Source organism: Erythrolamprus reginae, unplaced genomic scaffold, assembly GCF_031021105.1.
Source record: "Erythrolamprus reginae isolate rEryReg1 unplaced genomic scaffold, rEryReg1.hap1 scaffold_265, whole genome shotgun sequence".
Lineage (NCBI taxonomy): Eukaryota > Metazoa > Chordata > Lepidosauria > Squamata > Dipsadidae > Erythrolamprus > Erythrolamprus reginae.
This window is the reverse complement of record NW_027248632.1, coordinates 2,198-20,000: the sequence shown is the minus strand read 5'-3', so window position 1 is coordinate 20,000 and position 17,803 is coordinate 2,198. Positions and strand designations below refer to the sequence as shown.

Here is a 17,803-nt window from a genome sequence, read left to right as displayed (position 1 = left end):
ACGATGGGGAAGTTTCCTTGCTGCCTTTTAAATCTTTCCTTTTTGACGGAGAGGCTGGGTGGGTGATCTCAGCAGAGGACAACTGGCAAACCTGTGCCTGGAATTAGCCTTTGAACATAAAATAATAAGAAAAAAGTTGGATTCCAACTGAGGACCACAATTCACTCCTCTCCTCTCCTCTCCTCTCCTCTCCTACCCTACCCTACCCTACCCTACCCTATCCTATCTATAGCCTGCCTCTCTGCTTCTCTCTCTCTCTTTCTCAATCTTATCTCAATCTTATCTTATCCCATCCCATATCATATCATATCATATCATATCATATCATATCATATCATATCATAATCATCTTATCTTATCTCAATCTTATCTTATCCCATCCCATATCATATCATATCATATCATATCATATCATATCATATCATAATAATCTTATCTTATCTCTTTGTTATCATCTTTTATCTGCAGTCAAGGGCTACCAAAATTTTTACTACCGCACCGTGGGCGTGGCTTATGCAGGACGCCCTGCATTTTCTTTCAACATCTTTCATTGCCAATGGGGGGCTCTGGGGTGAAGCTCCATTTTCGCTATCCCAATGCCTCCCCCCACCCCATCCGGGCAGCAGCCCACCCCTGTTTATCTGGTGTATCTGTCTATCATCCCTCCTTCCCTCCCCCTCTCTCCATTCTCTCTCTTATCCATCACTGGTGTAAACATTCTTCCGAGCATGGACAGCTGTCAAATTCTGAGATCTGGAGTCCTCCCACCTTCCTGTTTGCCCCCAAAAGGGGCGTCCATAAGTGCACTGGTGTGCCCTTCGTCCCCTGTCCAGTTGTCTTTCCTTTCTTTCACCTATCCTATATATTCTCTTCCTTTCATATATCCTCTCCTCTAAGTTCACGTTCACCCTCTTTTATATTATCACATGTCTATTTTTCTTCCTATGTATTTGTGTATTGGACAAATGAATAAATAAATTAAAATAAAACAGAGAAGCCCTGGAAGGGATCTTCTTTACAAGTTCACTTTGCAAGCAGAGCCACGTTCTACACGGGATAGGGTACTAATAAGAGGGATGGTAGGCACGCTGGCCGTGAACCTCGGAGAACAATGTGTCCAGACCGCCTTGCCACCCAATCTGTTTTGTTTTTCCTAAAGTTGAGCCACTGGTGTTGAAACAGGAGGGAGCGAATTCAAAACAGGGCGCGGTGGATGAAAAAAAAAATCAAGATATCGTTGCCATCCCTTTAATGCTGCTGCTGGTTTTGCGTGTGTGTGTGTGTGGGTCTTGCCCTGACCCACAGCTGTTGTCTGAAGGAATCCTTGGGTGGGAAGCTTGGATCACAAAGAAAAAAGTATTGTCCTTGGCTGGCACTTCGGCTGGAGGCTTCTAGCGGCTCTTCTGCCAAGACTGAGGAGGAGAAGTTGGCAGCTGGCAATGTCTGGGGGCCCTCCTTTCTCAGGCCTTCTCTCCCATTGCGTAAAAGGAGCCCGGGGGCCCAAACCACCCTAAACTCAAGCCTTAAACCGTGGAGAAGAGCTTGAGTTAGAAGATTCAGAAGGCCAGCGCACAACTGGCTCCTATTTAAGTGATTTTGCACTGGGACTCCAAGATAAACATGAGCCAGCAGTGGGCAGCGACAGCCAGAAAAGTCCATGCAGTCCTAAATTGCATTAGCAGAGGGATACAATCTAGGACTGGGGGGGTACTAACGCCAGTCCATAAAGCCTTAGTTAGACCACACCAGTGTTGGTCACCACGCTGCGAAAAAGACATTGAGACTCTAGTGCAGTGGTTCTCAAACTTTCTAATGCCGCGACCCTTTAATACAGTTCCTCATCTTGTGGTGGCCCCCAACTATAGGTTTAGCGCCAATTCTTCCAACAGATCTTTTCTGCAGACGTTTCATGAGCCAGCTAGGGAACATCATCAGTGCTAGAGGGAGCAGGAGGAGGAGGAGGAGAAGTAGAAGAAGAAGAGGGGGAGGAGGAGGAGGAAGAGGAAGAAGAAGAGGAAGAAGGAAGAGGAAGAAGAAGAGAAAGAAGAGGAGGAGGAAGAGGAAGACAAAGAGGAGGAGGAAGAGGAGGAGGAGGAGGAAGAAGAGGAAGAAGAACATAAAGAGGAGGAGGAGGAGGAGAAGAAGAAGAAGATGAGGAAGAGGAGGATGAGGAAGAGGAAGAGGAGGAAGAGGAAGAGGAGGAAGAGGAGGAGGAAGAGGAGGAAAAGGAATATGGAGAGGAGGAGGAGAAGAAGAAGAAGAGGGGGAGGAGGAAGAGGAAGAAGAAGAGAAATAAGAGGAGGAAGACAAAGAGGAGGAGGAAGAGGAGGAGGAGGAGGAAGAAGAGGAAGAAGAACACAAAGAGGAGGAGGAGGAGGAGAAGAAGAGGAGGAGGAGGAAGAGGAGGAAGAGGAAGAGGTGGAAGAGGAGGAAGAGGAGGAAGAGGAGGAAGAAGAGGAAGAAGAACACAAAGAGGAGGAGGAGGAGAAGAAGAAGAAGAAGAGGAGGACGAGGAAGAGGAGGAGGAGGAAGAGGAGGAAGAGGAGGAAGAGGAGGGAGAGGAGGAGGAAGAGGAGGAAAAGGAATCTGAAGAGGGGGAGGAGGAGAAGGAAGAGGAAGAAGAAGAGAAATAAGAGGAGGAAGACAAAGAGGAGGAGGAGGAGGAGGAGGGGCGTACATAAGTGCACTAGTGTGCCTTTCATCCCCTGTCCAACTGTCTCTCCTTATCTCATATCTCATATATCTTTTCTTCCTTTCATATATCTTCTCTATTTTTATATCTTTTCTTTATATATCATACTTCATGTCTATTCTCTTCAATATGTATTGTGTCATGGACAAAATAAATAAATAAATCAATAAAAAATAAATCTTTAAGCTGATTGACAAGAGGTCAGAGGGACACCCCCCTGTAAATGCCTGATTGGTTGGGTTATAAAAATATGTTCCGAGATGCCAGAATAGAAGCTTTAGTTGCTAACACCATTGGAAATTTGTCTTTTCCGATGGTCTTAGGTGACCCCTGTGAAATGGTCATTTGACCCCCAAAGGGGTCCCGACCCCAAGGTTGAGAACCATTGCTCTAGAGAAAGTTCACAAGAGAGCAACCAGGATAATTGGGGGACTATAACATACGATGAACGATTGCAGGACCTAGCCATGGATAGTCTATTTTATTTATTTATTTATTTATTTTGTCCAATACACAATAATACACAATGAAGGTTATAGAGGATATAGTAGAGGAGAAATACGAGATATAGGAAAGACTATAGGACAGGGGACGGAAGTCACTTTAGTGCACTTATGTACGCCCCTTACTGACCTCTTAGGAATCTGGAGAGGTCAACCGTGGACAGTCTAAGGGTAAAATGTTGGGGGTTAGGGGATGATACTACGGAGTCCGGTAATGGGTTCCATGCTTCAACAACCCGATTACTAAAGTCATATTTTTTACAGTCAAGTTGGAGCGGTTAATGTTAAGCTTGAAATAAAATTACCTTTTTCAAAAGTATCTTTTTGGAGCAAACCATCTTTTAGAAACATGGCTGAGAGTTCAGGAGGTCACACTAACTGTCAGCTTACCAAGGGTGCGTAATGTTCCTTACCCTTTACTACTGGTGCCCATTGCAATGTTTCCATTTGCATGATTTCACATCTGTGCATGCTCAGAGGGACGATTTTACTTCCGTGTATGGTCAGAGAGCTGAAGAATCACCCAAAATTACCAAATATATATATTTACCAAATTTTATATATATTTATATTTGGATAGATAGATATATAGGTTAGATCTATTTCGGCCTTATTTGGCCTCATCAGCTAGCCATACCCTCACTGGGACTTGAACCTGCAATCTTTGCCTTGTAAGGCAGAGAATTAGCCTCTAGGCCAGTGTTTCCCAACCTTGGCAACTTGAAGATATTTGGACTTCAACTCCCAGAATTCCCCAGCTAGCATTCACTGGCTGGGGAATTCTGGGAGTTGAAGTCCAAATATCTTCAAGTTGCCAAGATTGGAAAACACTGCTCTAGGCTACAGGCAAAAGGCAGAGAATTAACCTCTAGGCTACAGTATCCAATCCCTTCAGCTCTGTACCAGGGAAGGGTTACATTTTCTTGTATCGAATCACCCTGGTATATTGAAGGAACATCACAGCTCCTTTTTTGCCTCTCGGCCCAACTATATATATAGGTATATGTATGTAGATTGTTCTGAGTTCGGGTTTTACCCCATGTAATATTTTGATTGTCTATGTGACGTTTCGGCGAAATCACATTCACCATCATCAGGCTGAAGTTGTTAACTATATTCAAAGCAGCACGAAGCTAACAACTTCAGCCTGATGATGGTGAATGTGATTTCACCGAAACGTCACATAGACACTCAATTTTTACATTTACATTCAATTTTTTAATGCCGCCCTTCTCCTTAGACTCAGGGCGGCTTACAACATGTTAGCCATAGCACTTTTAAAAAAACGGAGCTAGCCTATTGCCCCCAAAAACCTTGCTCCCCATTTCACCCACCTCGGAAGGATGGAAGGCTGAGTCAACCTTGAGCTGGTGGTGAGATTTGAACCGCTGACCTGCAGATCTAGCAGTCAGCTTTAGTGGATCTGCAGTACTGCACTCTATCCACTGCGCCACAGCACACAATGACTGCTGTTTACACCTGTAAATCAAGTGACTCTGATCAATGGGGGGAGGGGCGGATTCATTTAACAACGGTGGCCAGAGGGGCTGTATCATGGTGTAAAGCTCACTGCCTCGCTTAGCAGCAGAAATTTTGGGTCCCCTTCCCGTCGTAAGTCGAGGACGGCCCACCCCTAGGAAGGAAGGCTGGGGGAAGACTTCAGAATGACGTGTCTTTTTTTCCATCCCAATTTTTTGGGGTTTGGATTTCCCCCCCTTGTTTTGGCGCACAAGACAACCATTTCTGGATTTCCCCCGCAAAGGAATGTCTTTGGGTTTTGATATATTTTTACTGATTCTCTGCCCGGACCAGGCCCCTGCCTGGACGTCAGCCTGGAACCCGCAGGCAACCAAGCCAGGAATCCTGGTTAGTGGGAACCCCTCCAGAGTTACTGCTCCAGCTTCTCACAGGGTGTGCAAGACGCACGTCTGTGCACGGAGGGTGGGCAAAGCCTCTCATTTATTTTCCTGGAATGCCAGCTTGACCCGTAATGGCCAAATATGACTTTATTTTCATAGCGTCATTTGCTGCCCAGCCTGTTGGGAGCCTGGGTGCCGAGTTCGAATGCTGCACCGCTTCTCGGTTTTGGAAATGCAGAAGCTCCGGCCACTCAGCGCCTGATATTCCATCTGCCTCTCCTATTGGCTGAGTTGGGTGTGGCTTGAACTCAGCAGCCAATCAGTGTCGAGGGGGCGGGTTTTTCTACTCTACTAGAGTTCTGTAATGGAGAAACCAATTTCTTTTTTTTAAAAAAAATTCCCCACAGTGCATGTTTTCCTCCACTTTATTTAGTGACCGTTCAAAGTTGTAACGGCAAAAGGTGGCTTGTTGCGACCGATGTTTACACTTTGCAGCAGCCCCAAGATCACGTGATCAAAGTTCGGACACTTGGCAACTGGTTCATATTTAGGATGGTTGTAATGTCCCAGAGTCATGTGACCTTCTTCTGTGACAAGCAAAGTCAGTGGGGAATTCACTTCAAAGGCAGCTGGGTGACTTTGGGCCAATCACCAGGAGACAATGAGTTCTAGTCCCGCCTTAGGCATGAAAGGCAGCTGGGTGACTTTGGGCCAATCACTAGGAGATGGTGAAATCTAGTCCCGCCTTAGGCATGAAAGGCAGCTGGGTGACTTTGGGCCAATCACCAGGAGACAATAATTTCTAGTCCCTTGTTAGCCACGAAAGGCAGCTGGCTGGCTTCTTCTTCAATATGTATTGAATTGACTTCTCTTCAATATGTATTGTGTATTGGACTAAAATAAAATAAAATAAATAAATAAAATAAATAAAATAAATAAAATAAATAAAATAAATAAAATAAATAAAATAAATAAAATAAATAAAATAAATAAAATAAATAAAATAAATAAAATAAATAAAATAAATAAAATAATAAATAAAATAAATAAAATAAATAAAATAAATAAAATAAAAAATAAAATAAATAATAAAATAAATAATAAATAAAAATAAATAAAAAATAAATAAAATAAAATAAAATAAAATAAACAAACAAATAAAATAAACAAACAAACAAACAAATAAATAAATAAACAAACAAACAATCACTAGGAGACGGTGAGTTCTAGTCCCGCCTTAGTCATGAAAGGCAGCTTTGATTTTTGATGAAAGTCACAAAGGTGGGATAGAGAGAAACAGACAGACAGACAGGCCCACCTGGACTTAAGGATGCCCTTCGGATGACTCAATGCCGTTCTCCTTCCTCTCTCCCCCTCCTCCCCTCCCCCTCCGGACAGGCTGACGGGCAACGAGCCTTTGACCATCCTCCCTCTGACCACGGAAATGGAGGAGGCGGCCATCAAGGCCCACTACAAGGTCTGCGACCGCCTGAAGCTGGAGAAGAAGCAGCGGCGGATGTGCCGGAGGGACCCCGGAGTGGCCGAGACCCTCATGGAAGCCATCAGCATGAGCGCCCTGGAGTGCCAGTACCAGTTCCGCTTCGAGAGGTGGAACTGCAGCCTGGAAGGGCGCTATAGGGCCAGCCTGCTGAAGAGAGGTTAGTGGAGGGAGGGAGGGGGAGGAGGGGGAGGAGGAGGGCAGTCCATCCTCGACTTATGACTTTAATAGTAGTAGTAGTAGGACTGTAAGGGTCCCTGGTGCTCTCAGGTCTTGGGGGGCTTCCTTGCAAACATTTCAGGACCCAACTAGGTATCGTCATCAGTTTTAGAAGGGAGTGGGGTGTGTGGAGAGGAGGAGGAGGAGGAGGAGGAGAGTAAGGGGAAGAAGAAGGTGAGTACTGTAGTGTCCTTGGCTTTCCTACAGACATTTGATGACCCCATTAGCTAATACCATCAGGGCAGGAAGGATTTATGGTGTGCAGGGAGAAGGAGGAAGAGGAAGAAGACAAAAGAAGAGGAAGAGCAGGAGGAGGAAGACAACTACTTCTACTATTTACTATTATTACTACTGTAGAGTCGTTGGTTTCCCTGCAGATATTTCATGACCCAACTAGCTAATATCATCAGGGCAGGAAAGGAGGAGGAGGAGGAGGAAGGCAAGGAAGAAGAAAGAAAAAAGAAGAGCAGGAGGAGGAGAAGGAAGAAGAAGACTGCTGCTGCTGCTATGACTGCTACTACTATCACACTACTACTACTACTACTACTACTACTACTACTGTAGGATCCTTGGTTTTCTTGCAGACATTTCATGACCCAACTAGCTAATATCATCAGGGCAGGAAAGGAGGAGGAGGAGGAGGAAGGCAAGGAAGAAGAAAGAAAAAAGAAGAGCAGGAGGAGGAGGAGGAGGAAGAAGAAGACTGCTGCTGCTGCTATGACTGCTACTACTATCACACTACTACTACTACTACTACTACTACTACTACTACTACTACTACTACTGTAGGATCCTTGGTTTTCTTGCAGACATTTCATGACCCAACTAGCTAATATCATCAGAGCAGGAAAGGAGGATGAGAGGGAGGAGGAGGAAGACAAGGAAGAAGAAAGAAAAAAGAAGAGAAAGAGCAGGAGGAGGAGAAGGAAGAAGATTGTTGCTGCTGCTACTACTACTATCATACTACTACTACTACTACTACTACTACTACTACTACTACTACTGTAGGATCCTTGGTTTTCTTGCAGACATTTCATGACCCAACTAGCTAATACCATCAGAGCAGGAAGGGAGGATGAGAGGGAGGAGGAGGAAGACAAGGAAGAAGAAAGAAAAAAGAAGAGAAAGAGCAGGAGGAGGAGAAGGAAGAAGATTGTTGTTGCTGCTGCTACTACTACTATCATACTACTACTACTACTACTATTACTACTGTAGGATCCTTGGTTTTCTTGCAGACATTTTGTGACCTAACTAGCTAATAAGGCATTAGGACAGGAAGGGAGGATGATTTGCAAGGAGGAGAAAGTGGAGGAGGAGGGGGGGGGAGGAAGAGGAGGAGAGGAAGAAAAATAAAGGCAGAAGAGAAAGAGCAGGAGGAGGAGGAAGGAATAATAATAAGAAGAAGAAGAAAAAGAAGAAGGAGGAGGAGGGAGGAAGGAAGGAGGAGGAGGAGGAGAAGGAGGAGGAGGAAGGAATAATAATAAGAAGAAGAAGAAGAAAAAGGAGGAGGAGGAGGAGGAGGAGGAGGAGGAAGGAATAATAATAATAAGAAGAAGAATAAAAAAGAAGAAGAAGGAGGAGGAGGAGGAGGAGGAGGAGGAAGAAAAAAGAAAAAAGAAGACAACTGGTATTACTACTACTACTACTACTACTACTACTACTACTACTACTACTACGGCTGCTGCTGCTGCTGTCGGTTCCTTGGTTTTTCTTGCAGACATCTCACGACCCAACTAGCTAATACACTCAGGGCAGAAAGGGAGTATGGTTTGCAGGGAGAAGGATGAGGAAGAGGAAGAGGAGGAAGAGGAGGCAGAAGAAGAATAAGAGTAAGAGGAGGAGCAGGAGGAATAAGAAGCAGAAGAGGAGGAGGAGAAGAGAGGAGAATTGTGGCGTCCTTGATGGTCTCTGAATCTTGGCTATTCCCTTGTAGATATTTCATGACCCAGCTATGTAACATCATCACTGCTAACCAGTGTGTTGTTTTCCTCCCATTTACCTGTAGTAGGTTGCCCTGCCCGTGTTGGCACAGGGGTGATTTCCCCCTTGGGGGTTCCTTGACTAAGACATTCTTTTCTGCCTGATAGTTTGTCTGGTGTCAATCCCTGCTTATCTTGGTCAATTCTCTCTGAGCTTGGTAGTTTTCTTGTAGACTTTTAATGACCCAGCTAGGGATCATCATCAGTGCTAGAAATGAGGGGGAGGAATGTTTATAAAGATAGTCCTTGTTTACAACTATTCCTTTAAAGGCCATTTGAAGTTACAAATGACCCCCAAAAGGGTTTTATGACAGGGATTTCACCCCTCTGTAGTCCTGGAGCTGAACTTTGTATACTTGCTGTTGTGGTTCAGCCTGGGACCCCTCCGGGAATGGCTGACTTGCTGTCGGCTTCCAGCTCAGAGGGAGAGGCTGAGGACCAGGAGGTGCAGACTGACGAGGAAGAGGAATCCCAGGCTGAAGACGAAGGACAGCCAGAGTTCCACCAGGGGGAGCTCTCCCCAGCAAGCAGCCTGGAGTCCCCTGGGGGAAGATGCTCACGACATCATAGATATGCGACAAAGGAGAGCTAATCAGAGACGAACTCAATTGGCTAGGTATTTCCAGCATTAGAGGTCACAGCTGGGTTTGGGTGTGGTGCTCTTGGGAAAGGATAAAAGGCGGCCCCACCCTTCCTGGCTTGTGGAGAGTTTTATCTTGGAGATTCGTGAGACCTGTCTGTGAACTTTGGTGGCTACAATCCTGGTTTGTGCCTTGGACTATTGAAACCTTGGGGGGTTGTGCCAGCAAGAAACTTGTGGAATTGACTGGACATCAGGACCCTGTTGTAACGTATTGTAACCTGTCTGCTGTGAAGACAGGTTTTCCTTTGTGCTTATTTTTTCCTGTTATAAAATACTTTTGGATTTTACCAGAGTGTCTGGCTGTTTTTTTCTGTGGGTGTGGAGGTCTGGGAAAACCCAGACAGAACAACTTGCTACTAAGTATACGAGCTTGTTACCATGTTTTTAATATCTCGTGGTCATCGTTTCTCTTGCTTAAAATTGACATGTCTAGTTTCCAGGAAATTTTCATCCTTTTAGGACTTCTGCAATAAATGACTATACGTAATGGGGAAGACTTGACTACAGTTGCTTGGTGAAGGCAACCTATAATCAAGAATGTCTTGACTTTGGCTATCACTAGACAGGGAATTCTGGGAATTGACGTCCATCCATTTCCAAGCAAGCTGGCTGATGAATTCTGGGAGTTGTAGTCTTCCCCTCTTAAAGCATTCTGGCAGAGGCATTCTGGGAGTTGAAGTCCACACATCTTCAAGATTTCTGGCTGGAGAATTCTGGGAGTTAAAGTTCACCTGACTGTGGTTGGAGAATTCTGGGAAATCCAGCTGTCTTCAAGGCTCCTGGCTGGGGAATTCCGGGAATTGAAATCCACCTATCTTCAAACATGCTGTCTGGGGAATTCTGGGAGTTGAAGTCCACCTGTCTTCAAGGCTCCTGGCTGGGGAATTCTGGGAGTTATAGTCTTCCCCTCTTAAAGCATGCTGGCAGAGGCATTCTGGGAGTTGAAGTCCACACATCTTCAAGCTTTCTGGCTGTGGTTGGAGAATTCTGGGAATTGAAATCCACCTATCTTCAAACATGCTGTCTGGGGAATTCTGGGAGTTGAGGTCCACCTGTCTTCAAGGCTCCTGGCTGGGGAATTCTGGGAGTTGTAGTCTTCTCCTCTTAAAGCATGTTGGCAGAGGCATTCTGGGAATTAAAGTCCACACATCTTCAAGCTTTCTGGCTGGAGAATCCTGGGAGTTGAGGTCCACCCATATTCAAACATGTTAGCTGGGGAATTCTGAGAGTTGAGGTCCACCTGTCTTCAGGGCTCCTGGCTGGGGAATTCTGGGGGTTGTAGTCTTCTCCTCTTAAAGCATGCTGGCAGAGGCATTCTGGGAGTTGAAGTCCACACATCTTCAAGCTTTCTGGCTGTGATTGGAGAATTCTGGGAATTGAAATCCACCTATCTTCAAACATGCTGTCTGGGGAATTCTGGGAGTTGAGGGTCCACCTGTCTTCAAGGCTCCTGGCTGGGGAATTCTGGGAGTTGTAGTCTTCTCCTCTTAAAGCATGTTGGCAGAGGCATTCTGGGAATTAAAGTCCACCCATCTTCAAACATGCTGGCTGGGGAATTCTGGGAGTTGAAGTCCACCTGTCTTAAATCTTGCGAGGAATTCTGAGGAATTCTGGGAGTTGAAGTCCATCCATCTCCTAATGGTCAGGGCTGGGCGATACCGCTCTAAGGGAGCCGTTCGGGGTGCTAACAGCGTTGTCGTCTTCCTCCGCAGGGTTTAAGGAGACCGCCTTCCTTTACGCCATCTCTTCGGCGGGGCTGACCCACGCCATGGCCAAAGCCTGCAGCGCCGGACGAATGGAGCGCTGCACTTGCGACGAAGCCCCCGACTTGGAGAACCGCGAAGCGTGGCAGTGGGGCGGATGTGGGGACAATCTCAAATACAGCAACAAGTTTGTCAAAGAGTTCCTGGGGAAGAAGTCCAACAAGGACCTGCGAGCTCGGGTGGACTTCCACAACAATTTGGTGGGGATGAAGGTAAGTGCCCTGGCGATGGTTGTTGTAGGCCGTAGCTGTGGTAGAAGTAGGCCCTTGAGGGATTGGGGAAGACTGCCAGGGGGAGGTGGTTGAGGGCCACACCAAGAAAAACTTAGATGGAGGAAAGGTTGGCCGAGCACCCTGCTATCCTGAAAGACGTCTGCCTACCTGACCATACCCATAGGAGCCTGTCCCTGGGTGGAAAGCAGTAGGCACGTCTTCATGGTTCTTCATTCAGTTCATCTTGATCAAAGATGTGCTTTTAAGTCAGTGTTGACTCTTGGCAAGTACCTCCTCAGATGTTCTCCAGGTACACCCATGGTTAGAGTCATTGACCCATCTTCCTCCTCCTCTTCTTCCTTGACTTCCTCTTTTCTTTCCCTCCCCGTTCTTCCTGCTTCTTCCTCCCCCCTCTTCCCCTTCTTCTCCCTCTCCTTCATCTTCTCCTTCTTTCTCCTTTCTCTGTTTCTTCTCCTTTTCCCTCCCTCTCCTTCTTCTCTTCTTTCTCTTTTCCTCCTCCTCCTCCTTTCTCCTTTCTCTATTCCTTCTCTTTCCTCATTCTCTTTTTTCCTTTCTCTTCCTTCTCTCCTTCTTCTCTCTCTTCTTTCTCATCTCATTTTCCTCCTCCTCTCTCTTTTCTCTATACCTTCTCTTTCCCTCATTCTCTTTTTTCCTTTCTTTTCCTCCTCTCCTTCTTCTTCTCTCACTTCTTCTCTTCTTCTCCTCTTCCTCCTCCTTCTCTCTCCTTTCTCTTTTCCTTCTCCTTCCCCCTTCTCTCCTTTCTCTTCCTCTCGTTCTCCATCTCTCTCTTCTTTCTCTCCTCCTCCTCCTCCTCCTCCTCTCCTCTTTCTCTTCTCCTTCTCCTTTTCCTTCTTCTCTGTCTCCTTTCTCTTCTCCTCTTCCTTCTCCTCCTTCTTCTTTATCTCCTTTCTCCTCTCCTCCTCCTCCTCCTTCTTGTCTATCTCCTTTCTCTTCTCCTCTTTCTCCTCCTTCTTCTCTGTCTCCTTTCCCTTGCCCTTGCAAGCTTACTCCCATCAAGCAAATTCACTTAAGGATCATCTGATTCTCTTGACAATTGCAGTGATTTATTTAATGTTAGTGCAAAAAAAGGGGGTCATAAAATCAGATGCATCTCACTCACCGACCTCTTGTTTACCATGGGAATTCTGCTTCCCTTGTGGTCGTGAGTCAAGGACCAGGTGTGGTGCCTATGTAAATGTATGACTACGATTTTGTCATCCAGCCTTGAAATGGCTAAATGACAAAGGGCATCCTTCAGTCTGCAAGAATTCCTGCCATTGTTTCATAGAATAAATTTATATCAACCATAAATATTGCAGTGGCCTTTGATTGTTGAAGTAATCTATTCAGGTTTGTTGCATAAAAACCGAAACCGGAGGCACACACAGATGACTGATTCAGCTGGATTATTATTATTATTATTATTATTATTATTATTATTATTATTATTATTAATTAGATGAAAACCAAAACCAGAAGCACACACAGATGACTGATTCAGCTGGATTATTATTATTATTATTATTATTATTATTATTATTATTATTATTATTATTATTATTAATTAGATGAAAACCAAAACCAGAAGCACACACAGATGACTGATTCAGCTGGATTATTATTATTATTATTATTATTATTATTATTATTATTATTATTATTAATTAGATTTGTATGCTGCCCCTCTCCAAAGACTCGGGGTGGCTCACAACAATAACAACAATGTAACAAATCTAATACAATTCACAAACGTCTTCATAAACATCATAACAGATGAATTTACAATACCATTAGCAGATTATTTCTTCAAGTAAACACAAGCAGGAAAGTTAGTTTCATTTCAGCAGAGCAGACAAGCACAGAGAGGAGAGTGCAGACTGAGCCACGCCCAGCCTTAAGCTTCTCAGTTTCGATTCTCTGCACAGACCCAGATGTGGTTAGCTCCCATTGGCTGACTTTGTTAACAGTGTTCTCCCAATTCATGAATATTCTAACACAAGCCTCAATTTAAGACCACAATTGACCCTTTAATTCCTGTTGCTGAGACAGTTGTTTAGCGAGTTTTGCCCCATTTTACGACCACGGTTGTTAAGCCAATCCCTGCATTGGCTTAGTTAGTCACATGGTTGTTAATTGAATGAGTTTCTCTGTTGATATTTTTCTTGTAAGAAGGTCGCAAAAGCGGATCACGTGACCCTGGGATACTGCAACCGTCATAAGTCTGAGTCAGTTGCCCAGCGTGTCAATTTTGATCGTATGATCATAAAGATGTCATAAATGTTAAAAATATGTCCCCGAGCCTCCTTTTTAAGTGCCGTCGTAACTTCAGACGGCCATTAAATGAACGAGTGTAAGTCAAATACTACTACCTGTTTTTGTTTTGGGGGTAGGTGGGTTTCCTGCATTCAACTCCACGGTCATGGAGTCAAAGCGCCTCCAATTAACAATTTCCTCCCCCGAAAACTTACCTCTTCTCAGGGATTAAGGAATTTAGCAACGCTCCAGAGAGACGGAGTTAAAAAATGTCAATTTCAATGAAGCTTAACAGAACCCCAGGAGACAGCCTTTTCTCCTTCTTCTTCCTCTTTTTAATTAAAAGCTTTTCCTGAACTTGGAGTCTGCCACGTGTTTTAATGCACTCGACTTTTCAAGAAAGGGGTACCCAAAGAGAAGGAGGAAGGGGAAACGAAGGGAGAAATTAAAAATACCGAGAAAACCCCAAAATGCATTTTTTTTTTGAAGAGGCAACTGGAATTTCTGTTTTCTTTTCTTTGAAAGAGTTTTGCTTCTCATCCAAGGAGGTTCTTCAGTTCTGGCTGCAGATTTATATTCTTTGTAGACAAACCTGGTCATTTCCATCCATGGGGCCGCTTCGAAGTTTACCTGTGTCTTCATGGTCACCTGAGTGACTGAAATGGATGTGGAGCCTTCGTGGAACTGCTGAATGGATTGTGTTGTAGGACAAGAAGCAATGGGTGGAAACTAAACAAGGAGAGAAGCAACTTGGAACCAAGGAGAAATTTCCTGACAGTCAGAATGATTGATCAGTGGAACAGCTTGCTTCCAGAAGTTGTGAATGCCCCAATGCTGGAAGCTTTTAAGCAGATGTTGGATCACTATTTCTCTGAAGTAGTGTAGGGTTACCTGCCTAAGCAGGGGGTTGGACTAGAAGACCTCCAAGGTCCCTTCCAACTCTGTTGTTATTATTATAAACAAAAAGAGAAGTAACTTATGACTTAGAAGAAATTTCCTGACAGTGAGAACAATTAATCTGTGGAACAGCCTGCCACCAGAAGTTGTGAACGCCCCAACACTGGAAGTTTTAAAGCAGATGTTGGATAAACATCTGTCTGCAGTAGTGGAGGGTTTCCTGCCTAAGCAGGGGGTTGGGCTAGAAGACCTTCAAGGTCCCTTCCAACTCTGTTATTCTGTTATTCTGAATAAAATGATCGAAATATTTAAATATCTTATAGGGTTAAATAAGGTTCAGGAGGAAGGTGTTTTTAATAGGAAAGTGAACACAAGAACAAGGGGACACAATCTGAAGTTAGTTGGGAGAAAGATCAGAAGCAACGTGAGAAAATATTATTTGATTGAAAGAGTCGTAGATGCTTGGAACAAACTTCCAGCAGATGTGGCTGGTCAATCCATAGTCACTTATTTGAAACATGCCTGGGATAAACATATGTCCACCCTATGATAAAACACAGGAAGTAGTATAAGGGCAGACTAGATGGACCAGGAGGCCTTTTTCTGCCATTCAATCTTCTATGTTTCTAAAACAGAAAACAATCACCAAGTTTCATATCACTGAGGTCTTGTTCTCCCTGCTGTTTTAATCCCTTCTCATCCTGCCCCAAATGGCTCCGATGTAAAGAGCAAAAATTGCTTTTTTAAGAATAAAAAAATTCTGATCCTTATAACAAAGCCGCCTCCCCCCTCTCCTCCCCCATCCCCCACTGCGATACCCCTTAAAGCAAGAAAAAGTTTTGCAGAAGTCCTGCTAACCAATTAGCTCCCGTTGCATGCCAGATAAACTGGTCTTGGCAACCGGAGTTGAAATGCATACCGTAAAAGAGATTGGCGGGGAGGGGGATTTAATCTGCTTGCTGCCAAGTTGCCATCCGAGACCAAGAATGTTGCAAAAAAACATAAAAATTATAAAACTTAAAATAAAAACGGAGAAGTCAGGAGGAATCTCTCCAGACATTTCTTGCAGCGTCGAGAATTATCGAAAAGAGGAATTTTCACGTTGCCGAAATTCAGAAGCAAAACTCATCCAGAAGAAAGAAAACAATGCAGAGAATCCTCAATTTATGACCATTTGCTCGAAGTTACAACGGTGTTGGAAAAAGAGACCGTTCACACTTGTGACCATTGCAGCCACTCCTGTGGCCATGTGATCAAAATTTGGATGGTTGACACAACTGACTTGTATTTACCATGCCCGAGGTGCCTATGTGTGTGTGTTTGTGTGTGTGTGTGTGTGTATGTGTATGTCACATGGTCCCTGTTTGTGACCTTCCATGGGGAAGTCAGATTCACTTAACAACGGTGGCAAGAAATGTCGTAAAACATAGGAAAAGTTCACAATCTTTGTCACGCTTAGCAACCAAAATTTTGAGCTTAAAAGTGGCTGGTAAAGCTGTTGTATTTGCTCATTTGTGATCTAATCCAATCCAAATTTAGAGTCAAAAACCCCACACCCACATCTAGGACTCCTGGAGTCACCAACGTGTAATGGGATAGCTCTATATCTACATTTTGTAAATAAATAAATTAAATGTTTTGGAAAACTTAAGCCAGTGAATTGAGCATGGGCTTCCAATTTTTGGAGAGAGTGCCAAAGGGGTTAGTTGGTTGATAGACTTGAACGCAGAAGGTAGTCTAGGTTGTTTCAAAGTTATAATAGACATATCCCACATCAGATTTGAGGTTATGCTCTGGTGTCTACTTGGTTTCATGTTCACATTTGGAATGGATTGGCAACCAGGTCTTTCTTTCTTTCTTTCTTTCTTTCTTTCTTTTCCTTCTTTCCTTCCCTCCTTCTTTCCTTTTTCTTCCTTCTTCCTTTTCCCCTCCTTCTCTCCCTCCCTCCCCCCTCCCTTCTTCTTTCCTCCTCCCTCCCTCTCTCCCTCCCTTTTTTTCCTTCCTCTTCCTTCTACCCTCCCTCCCTTCCTTCCACCTGCCTGCCTTTCGCCATCCATCTCAAAACAAAGCAACTCTGGGTAGCTTTATAACTGTTTGTGGCTTTCCACCATCACTTGGTTCTGATTTACGATATATGGTGCTTTTGGCTTCGAGATAGATAGATAGATAGATAGATAGATAGATAGATAGATAGATAGAAAGATAGGTAGATAGATGATAGACAGACAGACAGACAGACAGACAGACTGGATGGATGGATACATAGATAGATCGATAGATAGATCGATAGATAGATAGATGGATAGATAGATAGATAGATAGATAGATAGATAGATAGATAGATAGATAGATAGATGGATGGATGGATAGATAGGTAGATAGATAAAATATATATTTTCAGGAAACTGATGTTTACATCACGAGTCAGGCCCACACAGTCTTAAGAGCCATGTACGTATCTGTCATTCGATGCCGCAACCTTTTTTGTCCTGGTCCCTCTTTCAGAAATCCTTTTGGTGTCCTTTCTCTCTCTCGCTCTCTCCCCGCAGGTCATCAAAGCGGGAGTGGAGACCACCTGTAAATGCCACGGGGTTTCCGGCTCGTGTACCGTCCGGACGTGTTGGCGCCAGCTCTCCCCGTTCCACGAGATCGGCAAGCAGCTCAAGCAGAAGTACGAGACGGCCCTCAAAGTGGTCAGCACCACCAACGAGGCCACGGGGAAGGCGACATCTCCCCGCCCAAGAAGTCCATCCTGGGACACGGGGACCAGATCCCCAGAACTACAGACCTGGTTTACCTGGACGACTCCCCTAGCTTTTGCTTGCACAGCCGGTTCTCCTCGGGGACGTCCGGCCGGAAATGTTACAAGGACAAAAACTGCGACAGCATCTGCTGCGGCCGGGGACACAACATCCAGAGCCGCGTGGTCACTCGGCCGTGCCAGTGCCAGGTCCGCTGGTGCTGTTACGTGGAGTGCAAGCAGTGTACGCAGAGGGAGGAGGTTTACACGTGCAAGGACTGAAGGAGCTGCCTCCGACGAGCCTCCCACAACTTCGGACACGGAACCTCCTCGCCCCGTTTTCTTCAAGACAGAACCCCCCACCCCAAATCGAAATCCGGGGATGTCCGGCTGAGATAGCCAAGCGCAACCCTGACGCGATGGAAGCACTTTTGAGGGGGGTTCCATGCCTTGCTGACCCCAGCCTCTTTCTCTGCAAAGAGAGGTTTTGGATGCCAGCAGCACCAATGGAAGACATCCCCCTT

The 17,803-nt window shown here is 44.8% G+C and overlaps 1 protein-coding gene across 1 annotated transcript in view; it reads left to right on the top strand.

Annotated features, from left to right (window-relative positions):
- Positions 1–17,599, top strand: part of LOC139156078 (protein Wnt-9a-like) — a 37,956-nt gene extending 20,357 nt beyond the window's left edge. The window contains 4 exon segments of the mRNA XM_070731407.1: positions 6,453–6,712; positions 11,106–11,368; positions 17,089–17,251; positions 17,254–17,599. Of these exon segments, the coding sequence (XP_070587508.1) occupies positions 6,453–6,712; positions 11,106–11,368; positions 17,089–17,251; positions 17,254–17,561 (994 nt within the window). The 3' untranslated portion in view covers positions 17,562–17,599.
- Positions 17,600–17,803: the final 204 nt, after the last annotated feature.